The sequence below is a fragment of the Xiphophorus maculatus genome, chromosome 17 (genome assembly GCF_002775205.1).
Source record: "Xiphophorus maculatus strain JP 163 A chromosome 17, X_maculatus-5.0-male, whole genome shotgun sequence".
Classification (NCBI taxonomy): domain Eukaryota; kingdom Metazoa; phylum Chordata; class Actinopteri; order Cyprinodontiformes; family Poeciliidae; genus Xiphophorus; species Xiphophorus maculatus.
The window spans coordinates 9,782,277-9,809,362 of NC_036459.1; the positions used below are offsets into that span (position 1 = coordinate 9,782,277).

The 27,086-nt window shown below is 36.4% G+C and overlaps 2 protein-coding genes across 3 annotated transcripts; one reads left to right on the forward strand and one right to left on the reverse strand.

The window, feature by feature from the left end:
* Positions 1 to 813: 813 nt before the first annotated feature.
* On the forward strand, positions 814 to 20,008 carry LOC102235523 (tetraspanin-9). 2 transcript variants are annotated; one of them, XM_023350338.1, is made up of 9 exons: positions 814 to 1,018; positions 2,111 to 2,149; positions 2,373 to 2,456; positions 2,538 to 2,729; positions 18,277 to 18,351; positions 18,427 to 18,528; positions 18,604 to 18,735; positions 19,385 to 19,468; positions 19,676 to 20,008. In XM_023350338.1, the coding sequence occupies exons 3-9, from the start codon at positions 2,394 to 2,396 to the stop codon at positions 19,745 to 19,747; spliced, it is 720 nt and encodes a 239-aa protein (XP_023206106.1). In that variant the 5' UTR covers positions 814 to 1,018; positions 2,111 to 2,149; positions 2,373 to 2,393; the 3' UTR covers positions 19,748 to 20,008. The 2 variants fall into 2 exon arrangements, with proteins under 2 accessions (XP_023206106.1, XP_023206105.1); XM_023350337.1 differs by having other exon boundaries at positions 2,376 to 2,456.
* On the reverse strand, positions 18,737 to 27,086 carry amdhd1 (amidohydrolase domain containing 1). The gene is made up of 10 exons (XM_014474617.2): positions 26,850 to 27,086; positions 26,231 to 26,337; positions 25,498 to 25,562; positions 24,068 to 24,345; positions 22,574 to 22,799; positions 21,786 to 21,910; positions 21,624 to 21,717; positions 21,395 to 21,555; positions 20,678 to 20,806; positions 18,737 to 19,309 (listed from the first exon to the last, which is right to left on the reverse strand). Exons 1-9 carry the CDS (start codon positions 26,984 to 26,986, stop codon positions 20,701 to 20,703), a joined length of 1,299 nt encoding a protein of 432 aa, XP_014330103.1. The 5' UTR covers positions 26,987 to 27,086; the 3' UTR covers positions 18,737 to 19,309; positions 20,678 to 20,700.

Sequence of the window (27,086 nt, forward strand, 5' to 3'; positions counted from 1 at the left end):
CTAGTTCCAGAAAAATTACAGTATTAAAGTACAATAAGTTTTGGAAAAAGCCTTTTGTTTTATAGAAGTTAATTTCCGAGACGTAAAGATCCTCAAGTCTAGAAAACTTATAAATAGACTCACAAGTCCAGTAGCTTGAAACAGTGGCCGCAGCTTTGGAAATCCAAAGCTGGATTTGCAAAAGCTTTGCTAAAGCACTTTTAAACATTACATATGTTGTAATTTGACAATTGCAGAGGACTAACTTAAAAAGTTGAAAAGATTAATCTTGTTTAGTAGCCTGTAATCTCCAGGAAGTAAAACCAAATTTGCTGAATGTAATATCCAAGTTCTGGGTAGTAAAAAAACCCAACAAAAAAACTAAGATTTTTAAAATAACCTTTCATTTTTTGAAGGAAAACTATCAAAGAAGAATAGTAAACTAGAACTTATTTGTCTGATGTTCTAAGCATTTTTTTCCTAATAAAGTCTGGGAATTTTGAAATCAATATTTTTACTCGTTGATTAATGTTAGACATATTTTATTAGCATAGGACCAGAAGAATTTAAATTTATAGTCACTGGGATATTGTGGTGTGAAAATTTCACTTATTTAAACTGAAAAGAAGCATTAAGTGAAGCACAAGAAGGGAAGTTGTTAATTACTTTTCTCAGTTGGGTATGTTCTACATTTTTCGTGGTATAGTTTATTTAAACCCCTCTTACAGCGTGTCCCTGATTTAAGAGAAAAGCTCCGCCCGTTGTAATAACGCGGTGGTAGCCGGGTCGTGCGCCGGCGGGTGACTGAGGAGCGGGCCCGTTCCTGGCCTCCTGTCCAGCTCCGCCTCCCTCCGCAGGGGAAAACTCCTCTTCACTTCCAGCCGTCGACGGATTTCCAAAGCTGCGGCCACTGTTTCAAGCTACTGGACTTGTGTTTTAAAACCGACTCCGGCTGTTCGCAGAAGCAGAATGTGAAGGTTTCTGCTGTAAAAGACGCCAGACTTTTTGTGAGAAGATGGACGCCAGTTCGTAGCTAACGGTGAGATTTTATCCCTGATTTTCCTCTTCGTCACTTTTTTTTTTTTGGCTGCATGGGCATGAAAGCAAACACGGCACGAGACGAAGGAAAGCGGTTAATTTGCTTATCAGAAACATTACATATCTGAATATAAACAAGGAGAAGTGTTTTGAAACTGCATTTCTCCGTTTTCGTCCAGTTTTTACTGCCTAAACTTTTGAGAACGGCGAAATCTGGGGACGCCGTGACGTAAACGATACGTCACGGCGTAGAATCCCTAAAGTATGTAGACTGGTTAAAACAGACGATGTATTTTAGCATAAAGTAAGAAATGGACAGTTGATATTTCGCCTAATTAATTTTTTTTTTATTAACGTCCAAAAATCTCAACTCTAAAACTATTACACATTTTTCTTGGTATTTTCTCCCTCTCTTTAAAATACATTTTATTTTATAAAAACGCGTGTTTTTCTTTAGATAAAATTGTTAGGTTTAACGAGTTTCGAAAGTTTTTTGATAACGTCATTTTATTTTTTATTTGATAGTAAAACAAAAGTCAGGAAAAAACTTTAAATTGGATTTTCTTAGTCTTTTTTAAAAATTCTGCTTTTTGACACTTTTTCGTTTTCAAGGTTAGATTCAAGCGTGTTTTTTTTTACATTTACAATAACAATTAGTAATGTTTGCTAAAACGACAAAGAACAAATTAACTCTATGAAATATAAATATTAGGGCTGAACGATATGATCTTAAAATGTTTTGCTTTCCTAAGCTGTAATATATAATAATTACCAAAACCAATCAACAAAAAGTATGTTTTTGATCAGGAGAAAATACGAATGTTTTTGTGTGACATAAATTTAATTCACAAAAGTGAGTAAATGTTGCTGTGGGGACAAATATAGATTCCTAATAGTTGATAAAAATATGAAACAATGTGTTAAACTAATTCAAATGAGGCATTTTGAATCAAATTTTCAAACAATTTGCATTTTCTTTCCTCCTTTTCAACAATATTTGTGTCATGAAGTCATTTATATCCAATTGTTTTTACTCTTATTTTTTGTCTGTCATATAATTTCCAGACTATAATTATATATTTGTGTTTTACAGAAACCTTCAAGCTGCAGAGTTGTCTTCGTTCTTAAAGCGGTGAGTTTATTGCTTCTTTCCTTTAATGTGGTTTCGGTGCCAAAATAAAATGAATCAAAGCGCTATGTGAACTTACTGTGTGGTCTTCAGTTTAAGAAAAAAAAGTGAATCAGCAAATATGAGAAGTTTTTCCAACAGTTCTGGAACTTGGAAAAGTTAAAGTTAGACTTGAGTGATAAATTGTTGCATTTATGTTTTTTTTGTTCTCTGTATTTAATTTTAGCAGATCCCTTTGTCTTCAGTCATGGCTCGGGGTTGCATTTGTTGTGTGAAATACATGCTTTTCCTCTTCAACCTCTTCTTCTGGGTAAGTTCTTACAACTGTTAACAGTAATACGATATTTTATGATTAGGATTTTTTTGTCAGGTATTTTTTTGTGCGTTCCAGCTGGGCGGATGCGGGTTGTTGGGTGTCGGAGTTTGGCTTTCGGTTTCCCAGGGCAGCTTCGCCACCCTGTCCCCTTCCTTCCCCGCTCTCTCGGCCGCCAACCTCATCATCACACTGGGCACTGTTGTCATGGTGACGGGTTTCCTGGGCTGCCTGGGTGCCATCAAGGAGAACAAGTGTCTGCTGCTGAGTGTGAGTAGCGCTACATCAAACTGTTTTTATTATTATTGTATTTTTATTCTACTGATCAATGTGAGTTTTCATTCTCAGTACATAGTATAGTAGAGTTTTTTACTCTACTATACTATGTCATTTTTTGACGTCATAGTATAGCATGCCTCATTTTTGTCGTTTTTCGACAAAAATGTGTCATTTTTGTCATTTTTTGAAGTCATAGTATAGAATGTGTCATTGTATCTCATTTTCGACATCATAGCATGTGTCATTTTTGTCGTTTTTTACATCATAGTATAGCATGCATCATTTTATCTCATTTCGACATCATAGCATAGCATGTGTCATTTTTGTCATTTTTTTACGTCATAGTATAAGCATGCGTCAATTTTGTCATTTTTTTACGTCATAGTATAGCATGCCTCATTTTTGTCGTTTTTTTACGTCATAGTATAGCATGCCTCATTTTTGTCAATATTTTACGTCATAGAAAATATTGACAAATATTCAATATTTGTCAATATTTTGACAAATATTGTCATGAATGACGACGTTTTTGTCGTCTTTTTTGTCGTCAAGAATGACGACAAAAACGTCATTTTTGTCGTTTTTATACGTCATAGCATGCGTCAATTTTGTCGTTTGTACGTCATAGTATAGCATGCCTCATTTTTGTGGTTTTTCGACATGATAGTATAGCATGCGTCATTTTTGTCATTATTTTACGTCATAGTATAGCATGCGTCATTTTTGTCATTATTTTATGTCATAGTATAGCATGCCTAATTTTTGTCATTATTTTACGTCATAGTATCGCATGCGTCATTTTTTTCATTTTTTTATGTCATAGTATAGCATGCGTCAATTTTGTCGTTTTTTTACGTCATAGTGTAGCATACCTCATTTTTGTGGTTTTTCGACATGATAGTATAGCATGTCATTTTTGTCATTTTTTGACATCATAGTATAGCGTGTCATTTTTGTCATTATTTTACGTCATAGTATAGCATGCGCCATTTTTGTCATTTTTTTATGTCGTTTTTTACGTCATAGTATAGCATGCGTCATTTTTGTCGTTTTTTTACGTCATAGTATAGCATGCCTCATTTTTGTCGTTTTTTTACGTCATAGTATAGCATGCATCAATTTTGTGGTTTTTCGACATGATAGTATAGCATGGGTCATTTTGTCGTTTTTTTACGTCATTGTATAGCACCCATCATTTTTGTCAATATTTTACGTCATAGAAAATATTGACAAATATTCAATATTTGTCAATATTTTGACAAATATTGTCATGAATGACGACGTTTTTGTCGTCTTTTTTGTCGTCAAAAATGACGACAAAAACGTCATTTTTGTCGTTTTTATACGTCATAGTATAGCATGCGTCAATTTTGTCGTTTTATTTACGTCACAGTATAGCATGCGCCATTTTTTTCATTTTTTTATGTCGTTTGTACGTCATAGTCGTTTGTATTGTCGTTTGTATTGTCGTTTGTACGTCATAGTATAGCATGCCTCGTTTTTGTCGTTTTTTACGTCATAGTATAGAATGCGTCAATTTTGTCGTTTTTTTACGTCATAGTATAGCATGCAAAAACATGACTGTTAGGTTAATTGGTCTATCTAAATTCTCCCTAGGGGTGTGTGTGTGTGTGTGTGTGAATGGTTGTTTGTCCTGTATGTCTTTGTGTTGCCCTGCGACAGACTGGCGACCTGTCCAGGGTGTACCCCGCCTCCCGCCTGGAACGTAGCTGGAGATGGGCACCAGCAACCCTCCCGACCCCATTAGGGACAAAGGGTGAACAGAAAATGGATGGATGGATGGATGGATGGATGGAGTATAGCATGCCTCATTTTTGTGGTTTTTCGACATGATAGTATAGCATGCGTCATTTTTGTCATTATTTTACGTCATAGTATAGCATGCGTCATTTTTGTCATTATTTTATGTCATAGTATAGCATGCCTAATTTTTGTCATTATTTTACGTCATAGTATCGCATGCGTCATTTTTTTCATTTTTTTATGTCATAGTATAGCATGCGTCAATTTTGTCGTTTTTTTACGTCATAGTGTAGCATACCTCATTTTTGTGGTTTTTCGACATGATAGTATAGCATGTCATTTTTGTCATTTTTTGACATCATAGTATAGCGTGTCATTTTTGTCATTATTTTACGTCATAGTATAGCATGCGCCATTTTTGTCATTTTTTTATGTCGTTTTTTACGTCATAGTATAGCATGCGTCATTTTTGTCGTTTTTTTACGTCATAGTATAGCATGCCTCATTTTTGTCATTATTTTACGTCATAGTATAGCATGCGTCATTTTTGTCATTATTTTACGTCATAGTATAGCATGCGTCATTTTTGTCGTTTTTTTACGTCATAGTATAGCATGCGCCATTTTTGTCATTTTTTTATGTCGTTTTTTACGTCATAGTATAGCATGCGTCATTTTTGTCGTTTTTTTACGTCATAGTATAGCATGCCTCATTTTTGTCATTATTTTACGTCATAGTATAGCATGCGTCATTTTTGTCGTTTTTTTACGTCATAGTATAGCATGCGTCAATTTTGTCGTTTTTTTACGTCATAGTATAGCATGCAAAAACATGACTGTTAGGTTAATTGGTCTATCTAAATTCTCCCTAGGGGTGTGTGTGTGTGTGTGTGAATGGTTGTTTGTCCTGTATGTCTTTGTGTTGCCCTGCGACAGACTGGCGACCTGTCCAGGGTGTACCCCGCCTCCCGCCTGGAACGTAGCTGGAGATGGGCACCAGCAACCCTCCCGACCCCATTAGGGACAAAGGGTGAACAGAAAATGGATGGATGGATGGATGGATGGATGGATGGATGGAGTATAGCATGCCTCATTTTTGTGGTTTTTCGACATGATAGTATAGCATGCGTCATTTTTGTCATTATTTTACGTCATAGTATAGCATGCGTCAATTTTGTCGTTTTTTTACGTCATAGTATAGCATTTGTCGTTTTTTACGTCATAGTATAGCATGCGTCAATTTTGTCGTTTTTTTACGTCATAGTATAGCATGCAAAAACATGACTGTTAGGTTAATTGGTCTATCTAAATTCTCCCTAGGGGTGTGTGTGTGTGTGAATGGTTGTTTGTCCTGTATGTCTTTGTGTTGCCCTGCGACAGACTGGCGACCTGTCCAGGGTGTACCCCGCCTCCCGCCTGGAACGTAGCTGGAGATGGGCACCAGCAACCCTCCCGACCCCATTAGGGACAAAGGGTGAACAGAAAATGGATGGATGGATGGATGGATGGATGGATGGATGGATGGAGTATAGCATGCCTCATTTTTGTGGTTTTTCGACATGATAGTATAGCATGCGTCATTTTTGTCATTATTTTACGTCATAGTATAGCATGCGTCAATTTTGTCGTTTTTTTACGTCATAGTATAGCATTTGTCGTTTTTTACGTCATAGTATAGCATGCGTCAATTTTGTCGTTTTTTTACGTCATAGTATAGCATTTGTCGTTTTTTACGTCATAGTATAGCATGCGTCAATTTTGTCGTTTTTTTACGTCATAGTATAGCATTTGTCGTTTTTTACGTCATAGTATAGCATGCGTCATTTTTGTCGTTTTTTTACGTCATAGTATAGCATGCATCAATTTTGTCGTTTTTTTACGTCATAGTATAGCATGGGTCATTTTTGTGGTTTTTCGACATGATAGTATAGCATGCGTATGACGTCGAAAATGTCCAATAAAATGACATGCTATAGTATGATGTCGAAAATGTCAAAAAAACGACATGCTATAGTATGACGTCGAAAATGTCAAAAAAAAATGACATGCTATACTATGACGTCGAAAATGTCCAAAAAAACGACATGCTATACTATGACGTCGAAAATGTCCAAAAAGACGACATGCTATACTATGACGTCGAAAATGTCCAAAAAAACGACATGCTATACCATGACGTCGAAAATGTCAAAAAAACTACATGCTATACTATGATGTCTAAAATGTCCAAAAAGACGACATGCTACTATGACGTTGAAAATGTCCAAAAAAACGACATGCTATACTATGATGTCAAAAAATGACATACTATAGTAAATGTGTCATTTTTGTCGTTTTTTACATCATAGTATAGCATGCATCATTTTATCTCATTTCGACATCATAGCATAGCATGTGTCATTTTTGTCATTTTTTTACGTCATAGTATAAGCATGCGTCAATTTTGTCATTTTTTTACATCATAGTATAAGCATGCGTCATTTTTGTCGTTTTTTTACGTCATAGTATAGCATGCCTCATTTTTGTCAATATTTTACGTCATAGAAAATATTGACAAATATTCAATATTTGTCAATATTTTGACAAATATTGTCATGAATGACGACGTTTTTGTCGTCTTTTTTGTCGTCAAAAATGACGACAAAAACGTCATTTTTGTCGTTTTTATACGTCATAGTATAGCATGCGTCAATTTTGTCGTTTGTACGTCATAGTATAGCATGCCTCATTTTTGTGGTTTTTCGACATGATAGTATAGCATGCGTCATTTTTGTCATTATTTTACGTCATAGTATAGCATGCGTCATTTTTGTCATTATTTTATGTCATAGTATAGCATGCCTAATTTTTGTCATTATTTTACGTCATAGTATAGCATGCGTCATTTTTGTCATTATTTTACGTCATAGTATCGCATGCGTCATTTTTTTCATTTTTTTACGTCATAGTGTAGCATACCTCATTTTTGTGGTTTTTCGACATGATAGTATAGCATGTCATTTTTGTCATTTTTTGACATCATAGTATAGCGTGTCATTTTTGTCATTATTTTACGTCATAGTATAGCATGCGCCATTTTTGTCATTTTTTTATGTCGTTTTTTACGTCATAGTATAGCATGCGTCATTTTTGTCGTTTTTTTACGTCATAGTATAGCATGCCTCATTTTTGTCGTTTTTTTACGTCATAGTATAGCATGCATCAATTTTGTGGTTTTTCGACATGATAGTATAGCATGGGTCATTTTGTCTTTTTTTACGTCATTGTATAGCACCCATCATTTTTGTCAATATTTTACGTCATAGAAAATATTGACAAATATTCAATATTTGTCAATATTTTGACAAATATTGTCATGAATGACGACGTTTTTGTCGTCTTTTTTGTCGTCAAAAATGACGACAAAAACGTCATTTTTGTCGTTTTTATACGTCATAGTATAGCATGCGTCAATTTTGTCGTTTTTTTACGTCATAGTATAGCATGCCTCATTTTTGTCATTATTTTACGTCATAGTATAGCATGCGTCATTTTTGTCGTTTTTTTACGTCATAGTATAGCATGCCTCATTTTTGTCATTATTTTACGTCATAGTATAGCATGCGTCATTTTTGTCATTATTTTACGTCATAGTATAGCATGCGTCAATTTTGTCGTTTTATTTACGTCACAGTATAGCATGCGCCATTTTTTTCATTTTTTTATGTCGTTTGTACGTCATAGTCGTTTGTATTGTCGTTTGTATTGTCGTTTGTACGTCATAGTATAGCATGCCTCGTTTTTGTCGTTTTTTACGTCATAGTATAGAATGCGTCAATTTTAGTCATTTTTTTACGTCATAGTATAGCATGCGTCAATTTTGTCGTTTTTTTACGTCATAGTATAGCATGCGTCAATTTTGTCGTTTTTTTACGTCATAGTATAGCATGCAAAAACATGACTGTTAGGTTAATTGGTCTATCTAAATTCTCCCTAGGGGTGTGTGTGTGTGTGTGTGAATGGTTGTTTGTCCTGTATGTCTTTGTGTTGCCCTGCGACAGACTGGCGACCTGTCCAGGGTGTACCCCGCCTCCCGCCTGGAACGTAGCTGGAGATGGGCACCAGCAACCCTCCCGACCCCATTAGGGACAAAGGGTGAACAGAAAATGGATGGATGGATGGATGGATGGATGGATGGATGGATGGATGGATGGATGGAGTATAGCATGCCTCATTTTTGTGGTTTTTCGACATGATAGTATAGCATGCGTCATTTTTGTCATTATTTTACGTCATAGTATAGCATGCGTCAATTTTGTCGTTTTTTTACGTCATAGTATAGCATTTGTCGTTTTTTACGTCATAGTATAGCATTTGTCGTTTTTTACGTCATAGTATAGCATGCGTCATTTTTGTCGTTTTTTTACGTCATAGTATAGCATGCATCAATTTTGTCGTTTTTTTACGTCATAGTATAGCATGGGTCATTTTTGTGGTTTTTCGACATGATAGTATAGCATGCGTATGACGTCGAAAATGTCCAAAAAAATGACATGCTATAGTATGATGTCGAAAATGTCAAAAAAACGACATGCTATAGTATGACGTCGAAAATGTCAAAAAAAAATGACATGCTATACTATGACGTCGAAAATGTCCAAAAAACGACATGCTATACTATGACGCCGAAAATGTCCAAAAAAACGACATGCTATACTATGACGTCGAAAATGTCCAAAAAACGACATGCTATACTATGACGTCTAAAATGTCCAAAAAGACGACATGCTACTATGACGTTGAAAATGTCCAAAAAAACGACATGCTATACCATGATGTCAAAAAATGACATACTATAGTAAATGTGTCATTTTTGTCGTTTTTTACATCATAGTATAGCATGCTTCATTTTAGTCATTTTTTTACGTCATAGTATAGCATGCGTCAATTTTGTCGTTTTTTTACGTCATAGTATAGCATGCGTCAATTTTGTCGTTTTTTTACGTCATAGTATAGAATGCGTCAATTTTAGTCATTTTTTTACGTCATAGTATAGCATGCGTCAATTTTGTCGTTTTTTTACGTCATAGTATAGCATGCAAAAACATGACTGTTAGGTTAATTGGTCTATCTAAATTCTCCCTAGGGGTGTGTGTGTGTGTGTGTGAATGGTTGTTTGTCCTGTATGTCTTTGTGTTGCCCTGCGACAGACTGGCGACCTGTCCAGGGTGTACCCTGCCTCCCGCCTGGAACGTAGCTGGAGATGGGCACCAGCAACCCTCCCGACCCCATTAGGGACAAAGGGTGAACAGAAAATGGATGGATGGATGGATGGATGGATGGATGGATGGAGTATAGCATGCCTCATTTTTGTGGTTTTTCGACATGATAGTATAGCATGCGTATGACGTCGAAAATGTCCAATAAAATGACATGCTATAGTATGACGTCGAAAATGTCAAAAAAAAATGACATGCTATAGTATGACGTCGAAAATGTCAAAAAAACGACATGCTATACTATGACGTCGAAAATGTCAAAAAAACGACATGCTATACTATGACGTCGAAAATGTCCAAAAAAACGACATGCTATACTATGACGTCGAAAATGTCCAAAAAAACGACATGCTATACTATGACGTCCAAAATGTCCAAAAAAACGACATGCTATACTATGACGTCCAAAATGTCCAAAAAAACGACATGCTATACTATGACGTCGAAAATGTCCAAAAAACGACATGCTATACTATGACGTCGAAAATGTCCAAAAAAACGACATGCTATACTATGACGTCGAAAATGTCCAAAAAACGACATGCTATACTATGACGTCGAAAATGTCCAAAAAACGACATGCTATACTATGACGTCGAAAATGTCCAAAAAAACGACATGCTATCTATGACGTCGAAAATGTCAAAAAAACGACATGCTATACTATGACGTCAAAAAATGACATACTATAGTAAATGTGTCATTTTTGTCGTTTTTTACATCATAGTATAGCATGCTTCATTTTAGTCATTTTTTTACGTCATAGTATAGCATGCGTCAATTTTGTCGTTTTTTTACGTCATAGTATAGAATGCGTCAATTTTAGTCATTTTTTTACGTCATAGTATAGCATGCGTCAATTTTGTCGTTTTTTTACGTCATAGTATAGCATGCAAAAACATGACTGTTAGGTTAATTGGTCTATCTAAATTCTCCCTAGGGGTGTGTGTGTGTGTGAATGGTTGTTTGTCCTGTATGTCTTTGTGTTGCCCTGCGACAGACTGGCGACCTGTCCAGGGTGTACCCCGCCTCCCGCCTGGAACGTAGCTGGAGATGGGCACCAGCAACCCTCCCGACCCCATTAGGGACAAAGGGTGAACAGAAAATGGATGGATGGATGGATGGATGGATGGATGGATGGATGGATGGATGGATGGATGGATGGAGTATAGCATGCGTCATTTTTGTGGTTTTTCGACATGATAGTATAGCATGCGTCAATTTTGTCATTTTTTTACGTCATAGTATAGCATTTGTCGTTTTTTACGTCATAGTATAGCATGCGTCAATTTTGTCGTTTTTTTACGTCATAGTATAGCATGCATCAATTTTGTCGTGTTTTTACGTCATAGTATAGCATGGGTCATTTTTGTGGTTTTTCGACATGATAGTATAGCATGCGTATGACGTCGAAAATGTCCAATAAAATGACATGCTATAGTATGTCGTTGAAAATGTCATAAAATGACATGCTATAGTATGACGTCGAAAATGTCCAAAAAAACGACATGCTATACTATGACGTCAAAAATGTCAAAAAAACGACATGCTATACTATGACGTCAAAAATGTCAAAAAAACGACATGCTATACTATGACGTCAAAAATGTCCAAAAAAACGACATGCTATACTATGACGTCCAAAATGTCCAAAAAAACGACATGCTATACTATGACGTCGAAAATGTCCAAAAAACGACATGCCATACTATGACGTCGAAAATGTCCAAAAAAACGACATGCTATACTATGACGTCGAAAATGTCCAAAAAAACGACATGCTATACTATGACGTCGAAAATGTCCAAAAAAACGACATGCTATACTATGACGTCGAAAATGTCCAAAAAACGACATGCCATACTATGACGTCGAAAATGTCAAAAAAAAAATGACATGCTATAGTATGACGTCGAAAATGTCAAAAAAACGACATGCTATACTATGACGTCGAAAATGTCAAAAAAACGACATGCTATACTATGACGTCGAAAATGTCCAAAAAAACGACATGCTATACTATGACGTCGAAAATGTCCAAAAAAACGACATGCTATACTATGACGTCCAAAATGTCCAAAAAAACGACATGCTATACTATGACGTCGAAAATGTCCAAAAAACGACATGCTATACTATGACGTCGAAAATGTCCAAAAAAACGACATGCTATACTATGACGTCGAAAATGTCCAAAAAACGACATGCTATACTATGACGTCGAAAATGTCAAAAAAACGACATGCTATAGTATGACGTCTAAAATGTCCAAACAGACGACATGCTATACTATGACGTCGAAAATGTCAAAAAACGACATGCTATACTATGACGTCGAAAATGTCCAAAAAAACGACATGCTATACTATGACGTCGAAAATGTCCAAAAAACGACATGCTATACTATGACGTCGAAAATGTCCAAAAAACGACATGCTATACTATGACGTCGAAAATGTCCAAAAAAACGACATGCTATCTATGACGTCGAAAATGTCCAAAAAACGACATGCTATACTATGACGTCGAAAATGTCAAAAAAACTACATGCTATACTATGACGTCGAAAATGTCAAAAAAACTACATGCTATACTATGACGTCAAAAAATGACATACTATAGTAAATGTGTCATTTTTGTCGTTTTTTACATCATAGTATAGCATGCTTCATTTTAGTCATTTTTTTACGTCATAGTATAGCATGCGTCAATTTTGTCGTTTTTTTACGTCATAGTATAGCATGCGTCAATTTTGTCGTTTTTTTACGTCATAGTATAGCATGCGTCAATTTTGTCGTTTTTTTACGTCATAGTATAGCATGCAAAAACATGACTGTTAGGTTAATTGGTCTATCTAAATTCTCCCTAGGGGTGTGTGTGTGTGTGTGTGAATGGTTGTTTGTCCTGTATGTCTTTGTGTTGCCCTGCGACAGACTGGCGACCTGTCCAGGGTGTACCCCGCCTCCCGCCTGGAACGTAGCTGGAGATGGGCACCAGCAACCCTCCCGACCCCATTAGGGACAAAGGGTGAACAGAAAATGGATGGATGGATGGATGGATGGATGGATGGATGGATGGATGGAGTATAGCATGCGTCATTTTTGTGGTTTTTCGACATGATAGTATAGCATGCGTCAATTTTGTCATTTTTTTACGTCATAGTATAGCATTTGTCGTTTTTTACGTCATAGTATAGCATGCGTCAATTTTGTCGTTTTTTTACGTCATAGTATAGCATGCATCAATTTTGTCGTGTTTTTACGTCATAGTATAGCATGGGTCATTTTTGTGGTTTTTCGACATGATAGTATAGCATGCGTATGACGTCGAAAATGTCCAATAAAATGACATGCTATAGTATGTCGTTGAAAATGTCATAAAATGACATGCTATAGTATGACGTCGAAAATGTCCAAAAAAACGACATGCTATACTATGACGTCGAAAATGTCCAAAAAAACGACATGCTATACTATGACGTCGAAAATGTCCAAAAAAACGACATGCTATACTATGACGTCGAAAATGTCCAAAAAACGACATGCTATACTATGACGTCGAAAATGTCAAAAAAACGACATGCTATAGTATGACGTCTAAAATGTCCAAAAAGACGACATGCTATACTATGACGTCGAAAATGTCAAAAAACGACATGCTATACTATGACGTCGAAAATGTCCAAAAAAACGACATGCTATACTATGACGTCGAAAATGTCCAAAAAACGACATGCTATACTATGACGTCGAAAATGTCCAAAAAACGACATGCTATACTATGACGTCGAAAATGTCCAAAAAAACGACATGCTATCTATGACGTCGAAAATGTCCAAAAAACGACATGCTATACTATGACGTCGAAAATGTCAAAAAAACTACATGCTATACTATGACGTCGAAAATGTCAAAAAAACTACATGCTATACTATGACGTCAAAAAATGACATACTATAGTAAATGTGTCATTTTTGTCGTTTTTTACATCATAGTATAGCATGCTTCATTTTAGTCATTTTTTTACGTCATAGTATAGCATGCGTCAATTTTGTCGTTTTTTTACGTCATAGTATAGCATGCGTCAATTTTGTCGTTTTTTTACGTCATAGTATAGCATGCGTCAATTTTGTCGTTTTTTTACGTCATAGTATAGCATGCAAAAACATGACTGTTAGGTTAATTGGTCTATCTAAATTCTCCCTAGGGGTGTGTGTGTGTGTGTGTGAATGGTTGTTTGTCCTGTATGTCTTTGTGTTGCCCTGCGACAGACTGGCGACCTGTCCAGGGTGTACCCCGCCTCCCGCCTGGAACGTAGCTGGAGATGGGCACCAGCAACCCTCCCGACCCCATTAGGGACAAAGGGTGAACAGAAAATGGATGGATGGATGGATGGATGGATGGATGGATGGATGGATGGAGTATAGCATGCGTCATTTTTGTGGTTTTTCGACATGATAGTATAGCATGCGTCAATTTTGTCATTTTTTTACGTCATAGTATAGCATTTGTCGTTTTTTACGTCATAGTATAGCATGCGTCAATTTTGTCGTTTTTTTACGTCATAGTATAGCATGCATCAATTTTGTCGTGTTTTTACGTCATAGTATAGCATGGGTCATTTTTGTGGTTTTTCGACATGATAGTATAGCATGCGTATGACGTCGAAAATGTCCAATAAAATGACATGCTATAGTATGTCGTTGAAAATGTCATAAAATGACATGCTATAGTATGACGTCGAAAATGTCCAAAAAAACGACATGCTATACTATGACGTCGAAAATGTCCAAAAAAACGACATGCTATACTATGACGTCGAAAATGTCCAAAAAAACGACATGCTATACTATGACGTCGAAAATGTCCAAAAAACGACATGCCATACTATGACGTCGAAAATGTCCAAAAAAACGACATGCTATACTATGACGTCGAAAATGTCCAAAAAACGACATGCTATACTATGACGTCGAAAATGTCCAAAAAAACAACATGCTATTCTATGACGTCGAAAATGTCCAAAAAACGACATGCTATACTATGACGTCGAAAATGTCAAAAAAACGACATGCTATACTATGACGTCAAAAAATGACATACTATAGTAAATGTGTCATTTTTGTCGTTTTTTACATCATAGTATAGCATGCTTCATTTTAGTCATTTTTTTACGTCATAGTATAGCATGCTTCATTTTAGTCATTTTTTTACGTCATAGTATAGCATGCGTCAATTTTGTCGTTTTTTTACGTCATAGTATAGAATGCGTCAATTTTAGTCATTTTTTTACGTCATAGTATAGCATGCGTCAATTTTGTCGTTTTTCGACATGATAGTATAGCATGCGTCAATTTTGTCATTTTTTTACGTCATAGTATAGCATTTGTCGTTTTTTACGTCATAGTATAGCATGCGTCAATTTTGTCGTTTTTTTACGTCATAGTATAGCATGCATCAATTTTGTCGTGTTTTTACGTCATAGTATAGCATGGGTCATTTTTGTGGTTTTTCGACATGATAGTATAGCATGCGTATGACGTCGAAAATGTCCAATAAAATGACATGCTATAGTATGTCGTTGAAAATGTCATAAAATGACATGCTATAGTATGACGTCGAAAATGTCCAAAAAAACGACATGCTATAGTATGACGTCGAAAATGTCCAAAAAAACGACATGCTATACTATGACGTCAAAAATGTCAAAAAAACGACATGCTATACTATGACGTCGAAAATGTCCAAAAAACGACATGCCATACTATGACGTCGAAAATGTCCAAAAAAACGACATGCTATACTATGACGTCGAAAATGTCCAAAAAACGACATGCTATACTATGACGTCGAAAATGTCCAAAAAAACAACATGCTATACTATGACGTCAAAAAATGACATACTATAGTAAATGTGTCATTTTTGTCGTTTTTTACATCATAGTATAGCATGCTTCATTTTAGTCATTTTTTTACGTCATAGTATAGCATGCGTCAATTTTGTCGTTTTTTTACGTCATAGTATAGAATGCGTCAATTTTAGTCATTTTTTTACGTCATAGTATAGCATGCGTCAATTTTGTCGTTTTTTTACGTCATAGTATAGCATGCGTCATTTTTGTGGTTTTTCGACATGATAGTATAGCATGCGTCAATTTTGTCATTTTTTTACGTCATAGTATAGCATTTGTCGTTTTTTACGTCATAGTATAGCATGCGTCAATTTTGTCGTTTTTTTACGTCATAGTATAGCATGCATCAATTTTGTCGTGTTTTTACGTCATAGTATAGCATGGGTCATTTTTGTGGTTTTTCGACATGATAGTATAGCATGCGTATGACGTCGAAAATGTCCAATAAAATGACATGCTATAGTATGTCGTTGAAAATGTCATAAAATGACATGCTATAGTATGACGTCGAAAATGTCCAAAAAACGACATGCTATACTATGACGTCGAAAATGTCCAAAAAAACAACATGCTATACTATGACGTCGAAAATGTCCAAAAAACGACATGCTATACTATGACGTCGAAAATGTCCAAAAAAACAACATGCTATACTATGACGTCGAAAATGTCAAAAAAACTACATGCTATACTATGACGTCGAAAATGTCAAAAAAACTACATGCTATACTATGACGTCAAAAAATGACATACTATAGTAAATGTGTCATTTTTGTCGTTTTTTACATCATAGTATAGCATGCTTCATTTTAGTCATTTTTTTACGTCATAGTATAGCATGCTTCATTTTAGTCATTTTTTTACGTCATAGTATAGCATGCGTCAATTTTGTCGTTTTTTTACGTCATAGTATAGAATGCGTCAATTTTAGTCATTTTTTTACGTCATAGTATAGCATGCGTCAATTTTGTCGTTTTTTTACGTCATAGTATAGCATGCGTCATTTTTGTGGTTTTTCGACATGATAGTATAGCATGCGTCAATTTTGTCATTTTTTTACGTCATAGTATAGCATTTGTCGTTTTTTACGTCATAGTATAGCATGCGTCAATTTTGTCGTTTTTTTACGTCATAGTATAGCATGCATCAATTTTGTCGTGTTTTTACGTCATAGTATAGCATGGGTCATTTTTGTGGTTTTTCGACATGATAGTATAGCATGCGTATGACGTCGAAAATGTCCAATAAAATGACATGCTATAGTATGTCGTTGAAAATGTCATAAAATGACATGCTATAGTATGACGTCGAAAATGTCCAAAAAAACGACATGCTATACTATGACGTCAAAAATGTCAAAAAAACGACATGCTATACTATGACGTCGAAAATGTCCAAAAAACGACATGCCATACTATGACGTCGAAAATGTCCAAAAAAACGACATGCTATACTATGACGTCGAAAATGTCCAAAAAACGACATGCTATACTATGACGTCGAAAATGTCCAAAAAACGACATGCTATACTATGACGTCGAAAATGTCAAAAAAACGACATGCTATACTATGACGTCGAAAATGTCCAAAAAACGACATGCCATACTATGACGTCGAAAATGTCCAAAAAAACGACATGCTATACTATGACGTCGAAAATGTCCAAAAAACGACATGCTATACTATGACGTCGAAATTGTCAAAAAAACGACATGCCATACTATGACGTCGAAAATGTCCAAAAAAACGACATGCTATACTATGACGTCGAAAATGTCAAAAAAACTACATGCTATACTATGACGTCAAAAAATGACATACTATAGTAAATGTGTCATTTTTGTCGTTTTTTACATCATAGTATAGCATGCTTCATTTTAGTCATTTTTTTACGTCATAGTATAGCATGCAAAAACATGACTGTTAGGTTAATTGGTCTATCTAAATTCTCCCTAGGGGTGTGTGTGTGTGTGAATGGTTGTTTGTCCTGTATGTCTTTGTGTTGCCCTGCGACAGACTGGCGACCTGTCCAGGGTGTACCCCGCCTCCCGCCTGGAACGTAGCTGGAGATGGGCACCAGCAACCCTCCCGACCCCATTAGGGACAAAGGGTGAACAGAAAATGGATGGATGGATGGATGGATGGATGGATGGATGGATGGAGTATAGCATGCGTCATTTTTGTCGTTTTTTTACGTCATAGTATAGCATGCATCAATTTTGTTGTTTTTTTACGTCATAGTATAGCATGGGTCATTTTTGTGGTTTTTCGACATGATAGTATAGCATGCGTATGATGTCGAAAATGTCCAAAAAACGACATGCTATACTATGACGTCAAAAAATGACATACTATAGTAAATGTGTCATTTTTGTCGTTTTTTACATCATAGTATAGCATGCTTCATTTTAGTCATTTTTTTACGTCATAGTATAGCATGCATCATTTTTGTCGTTTTTTGACATAGTACAGCATTTGGCGTTTTTTTGACATCATGCTACACTTACGTGTATTCTTTCAACATTTTGTTTCCAGTGTACCTGTTGAATGTAAACTTCAGGAAGTAAATACTATATTGTGAAACACTCTTTCCTCTTTTCAAACAGTTCTTCATTGTTCTCTTGATCATCCTTTTGGCTGAACTGATCCTCCTCATCCTCTTCTTTGTGTACACAGACAAGGTAAAACTTGACTCCTATCCTTTGTGCTTCGTTTGTGTGCATTACCCATAATCCCCTCTCCCTGTGACTTCCCAGGTGAGGGAAAACGCCAGACAGGACCTAAAAGAGGGGCTGGTGCTGTACAACACTGAGAACAATGCAGGCCTGAGGGATGCTTGGAACACCATACAGAAAGAGGTAGATCACGCCAGTGATGAGGTTTGGTTTTATGTCAGTGGTTTCTACATCCTGAACTGGTTTCCTCCTCCGCAGTGGAAGTGCTGTGGCGTGACGAAGCCAGACGATTGGTCCAGCATCATGCAGGAGAACGTCGTTCCAGACAGCTGCTGCCAGCAGCTTCACCTGAACTGTGGTCGCAACGCGTCAAACGCCTTCTGGACACATGTGAGATGAATTAACTACTGTCTCTATGATCAGGTTTTATTATTTTTCATGATCTGGCACATTTGAAAGAAAAACAAATCACACTAAGAAAAATAAACACTTCTCCATGTATAAAGAATACAACAAGCATGAAAGGTTTTATAGATTATGCTTTTTCAGTAACATTTTGATGAAAAAAGTGATTTATAGTCTGGAAATATGGTACTTTTCAGAATTAAGAAAGAATGTTGAAATGACTTCTAGAGCTCCTCCACCCCTAATTTAACAATTTTTCAAACTGCAGTTTGTTACCGTTGGTCAACATGAGGGTTTCTAGCATAGAGGCTATTAGCATCTCAGCTCAGTTTAGCTTTGTCAGGAATGTAATACTCTTTGGGTGTTTTGCATTAACTGAAAGTTTTCACTGATATTAATTTGCTAACCAGTCTGTGGGTCTATTCCAGCTGCAGTGACAGTTTATGCATGGACTGACCAGGAAATAACTACATGCATTACATGTACTGAGCCGTTTGAATCATGTTCCAGCAGTGCAACATGCACTCGACACGTGGATGTAGAGCCAGTCCCAATTCACCTGGAAGAAAAACAGAACAAAAATAAAATTTTCATGAATGCGTCATTGATTAACTCAAAGGTTTTCTGCGTGCAGGGTTGCTATGATAAGGTGGAGCAGTGGGTGGATGACAACAAACACCTGCTGGGAACAATTGCCATGTGTGTGTTGGTCATACAGGTGAGAATATTAATTTAAATTTAACATGAAGTTTGGTTTGACAATCATCAATTTATTAGAAGTGAATATAACCAGAACTTTAACAAAATAAAGACCCAACAAACATGGCATGAAAGCAGAACTAATTGATGGTGTTTATCAGGTTTTTGAACTAAACTTTTCTATTTTTGTTGCATGTAATGATTGAACATCAACTCTTTCTTCCAGCTGCTGGGCATGGCGTTCTCCATGACGCTTTACCAACAGATCCACCGAGCCGGAAAGAAATACGAAGCTTAACCGGATCCAAACTGGTTCCAGATCAGCTCTGGTACTCTGACCTTCATAGTTTAGAAAGCCAGTTAACATGTTTGCCACTGTTACTATTTTTACTTCCTCTATGCACTCAAATATTCTGTTTTAACATTTAGAATAGTTTATACACTTTCTTTTTATAAGCCTTGACTGAAGATATATTGGCAGTAGATCAGATTTAAATCTCCGCCTGTGGAAAGTGATTCTCAATGACAATGTTCAATAAAGGCTGATATTGATCACCGATCTGAGGTTTTTCTTTTGGTTTCTGCTGATATTTAAATGTTTAAAAGCTGAAAGAGATTTTTCAGATCTGATTCTATGTAATTATGTGACCAAACTATGCGGTCAGTGTTCTAGCACAAGGATATGCAAATGAACCACATCAGCCAATTAGAGACAGGCTTTTTCATCCAATCAAAACTCAGCAACAAGCTGCAGAACCTTCAAAACACAAGGATTTATGAAAAACTCAAGAAAAACAAACTTTTATTTTGTAACCAAATGTACAAATATGCTTACATAAAAGGGTCTTTTCTATTACAATTTTTAGAAGTGAGATTGTGGAACTTAATGTCATAAGAAAGTTGTTAGAACAATCAAAGGTTGATTTTTGGTCAAGAATGTGTTTTTATCTGAATAAAAACTGAAATATTTGTTAAAAAGTAGAAATATTACCTAAAATGCACAAAGTAAACGAGGATATTCTTAGGCTACAAAGTCCACGTGTTAATCTTGCATTTTTTTATAAATCCAACCATTTTATTTGGTCATTTCTGCTACTGACTGAGACTTAAACACACACCACTAATTATTGTTCATTCACAAATATGCACTTAAGTTGGTGGCATAGATAAACCCAGCAGTTTTTGTTCTGAAAGCTGGAAGGAAGTGTGGCTTTATTTTTAGACGTGCCTCTGCTGGGAGTTCCTTCGGGGTCAGAGGTCCAGGGTTTTGTCGTTATCATACACGATGTTTCCTCTGATGACGACGTAGCGGATGAGCTCCTGGTGCCCGCCCAGCTGGTAAATCAGGTGCTCCCACCTTCAAACAGCAGAGAAAGTGTTCAAAATGAAGACAAAGGTTTAAATTGGTTGACTTTAAATAAGTCCAGGATGAAAATCAGCTTCAATTAGGGGTTTATACAGACTCGCATCGAAGCCGGTAAATGATTAAAACAGTTAGTTTTTCCATTACATTTAAAAATAAAGTTTGAATTAATTGATGATTGTGGAGCACATTTTAAATATCACCAAGTTGTAGCTCCCTTCATATAACAAGTGGAGTTTATTTAAATTGGTAGGATTCCCATCATTGATCCATTCCATAAATTCACAATATGGCTGACATTAAACTTGATGTCGGCCAGTTTTGCTGTTTCAAGCATCAAATTCTACCCAACTTTCAGCCATCTTGATGTTAATTTAAGCTGAGAACGTTAGCAACATACATTAAGATCTTAAAAAGTCTTAATTTCTTTAAGAAACATGTAAATTGGCCTTAAATATGTTAAACACAGGTCTTAAATTGTGTTAATTGTTTTACAGAACAATTACGCAGCCAAACATCAGCAATAATTAACATAAATGTTGACAGAATGGAAGTGGACAACAGTTAAGATCTGATATTTACCGTGTTGCGTTCAGGATCAGCAGGTCTCCGTGTTTGTTCACCTCCAGGGATCCGTGCGTGTCGGAGCGGCTGAGAGCGTACGCGGCGTTGATGGTAGCGGCAGCCAAAGCCTCAGTCATGGACATCCTCATGTTGACGCAGGCTAAATGCATCACTACCGGCTGGAAATAAAACATTTACATGAGGAGAACGGGTTGGGATGGACGGGAAGCTAGAGACGAGTACCGACCATTGAGCAGCAGTAAGCGTTGGGGTTGAAGTCGCTGCCGAGGGCGACGATCACGCCTGCCTCCAGCATGTCTCTGGCCCGAGGCTGAGGCAACCTGAAGGCACAAAAACATCCATGAACTACAAATCCCAGGAGCAGAGAGTCAGGTTGTTGTCTCAGTACCGTAGGATGTAAGCCGTGGTCGGAAGGAGGACGGCAGCGGTTTTCGATTTCGCCATGGCGACGATCCCTTCGTCTGTGACCTCCTCAAGATGGCTGATAGCCAGCGCTCCGAGATCCGCTCCCATCTGAGACACAGCAGCTTGTTTTAATGTGGTGAATAATCAATTCAAATAATAAACTTTTGATGAATGAGCAACATATACATGTATACATATATACAGAAGATATACATGTAGATATGTTCCACTCAGAACTCTGCCAGTGGCATTGTAAAGTAAGTTATGATCTGTTCCTGCATTTTAAGCAATAAAATATTTATTTTATTTGCTAATTTCCATTTTTTATGCATTTCTAATATTCCATACAAAGTGATTACACAAAAAATCTGCAGCATGTCAAATTTTATTCAGTTGTCAGAATAATCTATTATTAAAATAAATGTTAGCTGCAGCCTTATTTAGAAATGTAAAACTTGAAACTATATATATGTATATATATACATTTTGCAATTAAGAAAAACTAAATTTGTGAAAACAAAAGTCTCTTGAGCATCTTTTGCTATCCAATTATTTATCGATTTATTCAAAAATAAACAAATCAGCCAACACTGCAGATCCTTTGCTACAAATGGTCAAGCATTCACTAAAGGAATTTAATTATTTGTGCATTTCTATCCTATAAAAAAGGCTTAAATTAAAAATTTGCAGAATTTGTCTTTTTTTTTATCCAATTAAATTGATTAACTGTAAGAATAACCTGTAAATACTGTGATTTTGATCTGGGTAAACCTTTGCAGCGTTCATGGGATGCAGCTCGTCTCCATGGAAGTTGATGTTGAGGCCCATTTCTTTCCCAGCCAGCAGGACGGCGCGCGTCGAGTCCAGATCAAAAACTCCCTGTTCACAGAAAACGTCGATGTTTTGGACCTTCAGTCTCCCGGCAGACATCAGCTCCTTCAGCCGAGGAAGCTGAACCTGCAGGACGTCCTCTGTGGCGCCTGCCACCGTCTTCCCTCTGAGGGACAGAAACACGGCCTGCGTTACATTCAACCCATCATTTCAGCATAACTCCAGGCTTTTTGTGTAATATTTGGTGCATAAATTTTATATTAATTAACTGCATTTTTTTTTTTAAAGTACACTCTAGTTTTCTATATTTTTTTAGCAAGTGGAGTCATAAAGTGGTTTAATCTGGTGTTTGATCTGCTTATAAATTCTTCCCCCAAACTGACAGAGATTAAATATGTCGCAGAATGTTTAACTTTTAAATGAGTGCATTGCTGCATTTTAAACTGTGTACTATATGAAAAAAGCTAAACTTGTCACAATAAGCAATGAAGATGGCCTCAATAATTTCCCTTCTAGTGATTAATATGGTCAAATTTGTTTTCAGACATTAAATTGAAACCATTTTATTCATGGTTGCAGTTCTAAGTGGTTTTTATTTCTGTTGCATTTGTTGCTTTATTTTGGATATTTCAAATGTCTTCCAGTTTGAATGTCAAGTGTTTGTTTGTTGAGGATGAACTTGCATTATTATCCCGTTGTCAACATATTACTTGGAAATTGTTTCTAAATAATAATATTGTCTATCGCAATAATTACTGGGACAATTTATCATTAGGTCCCAGATGTTATTGCAATATACGATAATAATGTCATTTTGAGACCATTTTCAACTCCATTCGCAAATATCAATGAACTTTAACACTGGTAGACATTTGAAATATCCAAAATAAATAAAGAAAACAATAGAAACAGCCAAAAAAAAACTAATTACGAAGTCTTTGTAAACAAAACTGTCATAAAAATGACTAATTGACACCAAAGCACCAGGCTGAAGACTTTTGTCATTCAATTTTTGGAACAAAGACAGAGAGAAAAATGATGATTGATTAATTTATTCCAACAGGCCTAAAAGAAGCACCTATCAAAACAGCATACTGCTTCATAAACACTGGTGGTTAAACCGACAGACTATCAAAACAAACTTCCGGTATGCTACACCGACAGAACACCGGTGTTGCACCGTATTCTGTGACCACCACCATATATTATGACCACAGGAGGCGCTGCAGCATTTTAACACTATGCTACGCTAAAAGACGTGAACTTTTCAAGCAACAACAAAGAATAAAAACTAACATTTGACCATTAATATTATAGAAATATAGATCTTCACAGAATATAATAGCGCTTACAGATATTGTGACCACATTGTAGCGTATAGAAGAACATTAAATACTAAAGGAGTTAGTATTTTACTCCGGTAAGGATTCTTACTTGGGCACAGCGTGGGCTCCACAGTACGTGGAGGAGATGCTGATGGGAAGCGATCTGCTCGCCTCCTCGATCACCTCCAGCATCTTCAGCTCCGTCTGGAGCTCCAGGCCATATCCGCTCTTGCACTCCACCAGGGTGGTTCCGGCTCGCTGCATCCGCTGCAGCCGGCTCCTCAGGGAGGCCAGCAGGTCGGAGGCGGCAGCGGCTCGAGTGTGCTCCACCGTGTAGTGGATTCCTCCTCCGGCGCGGTGCACCTCCATGTAGGTGGCACCGGCTAGCTGCAGGTCGGAGGTGTTAGCCATCTTTAAGCGGTTTCTACATGTTTCACCAGCTCAATTTTGATTTTTAAGCCTTATTTTTTTTTATTTAATGCATGTAACATCACATGAGTTGGCAACAGAAGTGGCCAACTGGCGATAAATTTACACTTACCCAGGATGGACGCAAAAGAAAGCTAACTAGCTAGCAACGATATATTAGCAGCTAGTTAGCAGTAGCCGTTGGTTTCATAACGGAAAGTGACGTTGCCTCCCCTTCAAATTAAATATTGGCGTCAAACGCCTGCGCAGCAGGAGAAAAGTCGTTTATCTCGCCATTATTTTACAGATATTAATAAATGTTTCCTCATCAAAGGTCAACCAACCGGTCCACATTTACAAAATCGAGCGAAATGCGGTGTTGATGAACCGTGCTACATTTGTTCAGCCGTTATAATTTTTACAGTTTAAAAAAAAAGTTTCCAGAGCTCACCAGAAATCCACAGATTAACAAAACCAAACAAAATTGATATAAATTAATTTTGCTATGTTTGTGAAGCTAAATTTTCTTATAGCACAGTTGCTTGACAAACAGTTGATTTTGTAACTTGTGGGGCCGATTGACCTTTGAGGACCTCTGGAAACATTTATTAATATCTTTAAAATAATAGCAGGACATGCAAAAAAATCTGCTGTACAAACACAGCGCAGATGTTTGATATGAAGCAGGTGCGGTCAGCTTCAGTGAGGCGCAACGATACAGGCAAAAGGAAAAAAGCTAACTAGCAAGGCTACATTAGCACCTAGTTAGCTTGAGGCAGTTGGTGACAAACTGCCTCAAGGCACAAAACACAATAAAGATTTCTGCCCACAAGATTAAATAGTCCTCTCACACAAAATATGAGAGTGATAATTAAACTAAATGTTTTTAAATTCGTTATTTTAAAGCCTTATTTTTATGAATTTAAGACTTTTTGAGGACACCATGCATAAAGCTGGCAGACTTAAAGAAAGGATTGGTGAACAGAGGGACTAAAATAATAAATATTTTCCTGCATTTCCTTATTCATGTTTATCCAGATCTGGGAAATAATAATAATCCAGTTCTAGACTTTTCCCAGAAGTTCTGAATGAAGCTGTGGGAGTGAACAGACTCAGTCAGGATGTTTATACCTTCATTGCAAATTCATGAACTCTGTCTCCGGCCCAGACTGGATGAGTGTGAGCATCAACAAGCCCTGAAACAAAGGAACAAGGAAAAACAACTTCAGTGCTTTCATTTATTGTAATAAATGAAATAAGTTTGAGTTTCCAAATATAATTTTTTTCCATTTTTGTTTTCTAGATATCTGTGTTTTACAAAGTAAACAGATTTTTGAGTTAAATTTCACAATGTTTATGCTCTCTGTATAGTCCACATAAACCAAAAGATACTGAGAGGAAAAAGATTTTATGTCAGATGTTATTTCCTCTCAATGTGGAAAAAAATGACAGTTTTAAGAACTGAGAATAAAATAAAAATACTAATGGGTTAATGCTAACTGTTATTGTCCTCTCTAACTGGTATATGTATTTTAAATACAATACTTAAAATTTTCCAATTAAATTTCTACTTTTCAGCTTTCTAATTTAAACTGAGCCTTTTTTACTTGACTTGGAGGCATCATGTCTAAAGATGTTTAAATTATGGCTTCTTTAAATAGATTTAAGTTTAAATAGATTTAATAAATATAAGTTTTTACAAAAAAGTGTTTGACTTCATTTTGAAGGTGCTTTTTAGTTACCCTTAATAGATACATAAACTTAATAAAGCACTTTTAACTGTAGCAGTTTGAACATTTTCCATGTTTAAGGTCTGAAAGTTGCATAAATTAGACAGATGCAGCAAACTGCAGCCAATGCTCACCAGGAAGAACACACATCCCTGCAGCATCGATCACGTTATCGAAGGAGGACTCCGAGTACCGAGCGCTGATGGTTTCTGCAGGACCCACAGCTTTAATCAGACCATCACTGCAAGGAGAAACAATTCACATGAATTAAAAAAAGAATACTTTTAAGGACTGCAGCTGAGGTGGAAGAAGTAATGTGTAAAAGTCTTAGGTCATCCCTAATTTATTTAGGCTTTTCTTCCACTAAATGAGGTCATGAATCAGACTGAAAACTCCTTCAGACAGTTTGGAAATCTATTAATTGCTGATAATGTGAAGAGATTAGGGTTGGTTTAAATCTTTTGCACAAAACTGAAATCCAAACTAAAAACTGTAATTAAGAAATGTACAAAAGTTGGCTCTTGGTTGTAGTTGGTGACAAACTGAGCTTAAAAAAATAAACATTTTAGTGACTTTTGGTGTAATTATCAACAATATCCAACAGAGGGCGCCACTGGACAAACAAAAAAGAGCAACAATACAATTTATTCTCATGCTGGGAGAAATTAACCACTTTCTACCTCAAACAGCAGCTTGTATCGTCACTTTTTTAAAATTAGAAATTGTTTTTAAATTCTTTTTGTTAAATCTCACCTGCCGACGACAACGCTGGCGTTTTCGACCACACTCAGGTTGTTCATCCCATGCCTGGTCAGGAACTTCTCCCCGTTGTTGCAGATTAAAACAACCTGCTTGGCATTTTTCACCAGCAGCCTGTGATTTCTGGACATCTTCCCTCTTCAAATGCAACGCTCAGACCACTTTAGGGTGGAAACGAGGTAAATATTTGCCAAAGAGAGAAGAGGTCAAAGTGCGCAGAGAGATGGGCGG

What these genes read in the sequence shown, in the direction of transcription:
- amdhd1 (XM_014474617.2), bottom strand. Translation starts at nt 26,986, where the DNA reads ATGTCCAGAAATCACAGGCTGCTGGTGAAAAATGCCAAGCAGGTTGTT. An exon ending in GCCAGCGTTGTCGTCGGCAG is followed by an intron (nt 26,338 to 26,849) that starts GTGAGATTTAAC and finishes TTCTCCTTGCAG; the next exon opens with TGATGGTCTGATTAAAGCTG. An exon ending in GGAGCCCACGCTGTGCCCAA is followed by an intron (nt 22,800 to 24,067) that starts GTAAGAATCCTT and finishes TCTGTCCCTCAG; the next exon opens with AGGGAAGACGGTGGCAGGCG.
- LOC102235523 (XM_023350338.1), top strand. Translation starts at nt 2,394, where the DNA reads ATGGCTCGGGGTTGCATTTGTTGTGTGAAATACATGCTTTTCCTCTTC. An exon ending in TCTTCAACCTCTTCTTCTGG is followed by an intron (nt 2,457 to 2,537) that starts GTAAGTTCTTAC and finishes TGTGCGTTCCAG; the next exon opens with CTGGGCGGATGCGGGTTGTT. An exon ending in TGTGTGTGTTGGTCATACAG is followed by an intron (nt 19,469 to 19,675) that starts GTGAGAATATTA and finishes TCTTTCTTCCAG; the next exon opens with CTGCTGGGCATGGCGTTCTC.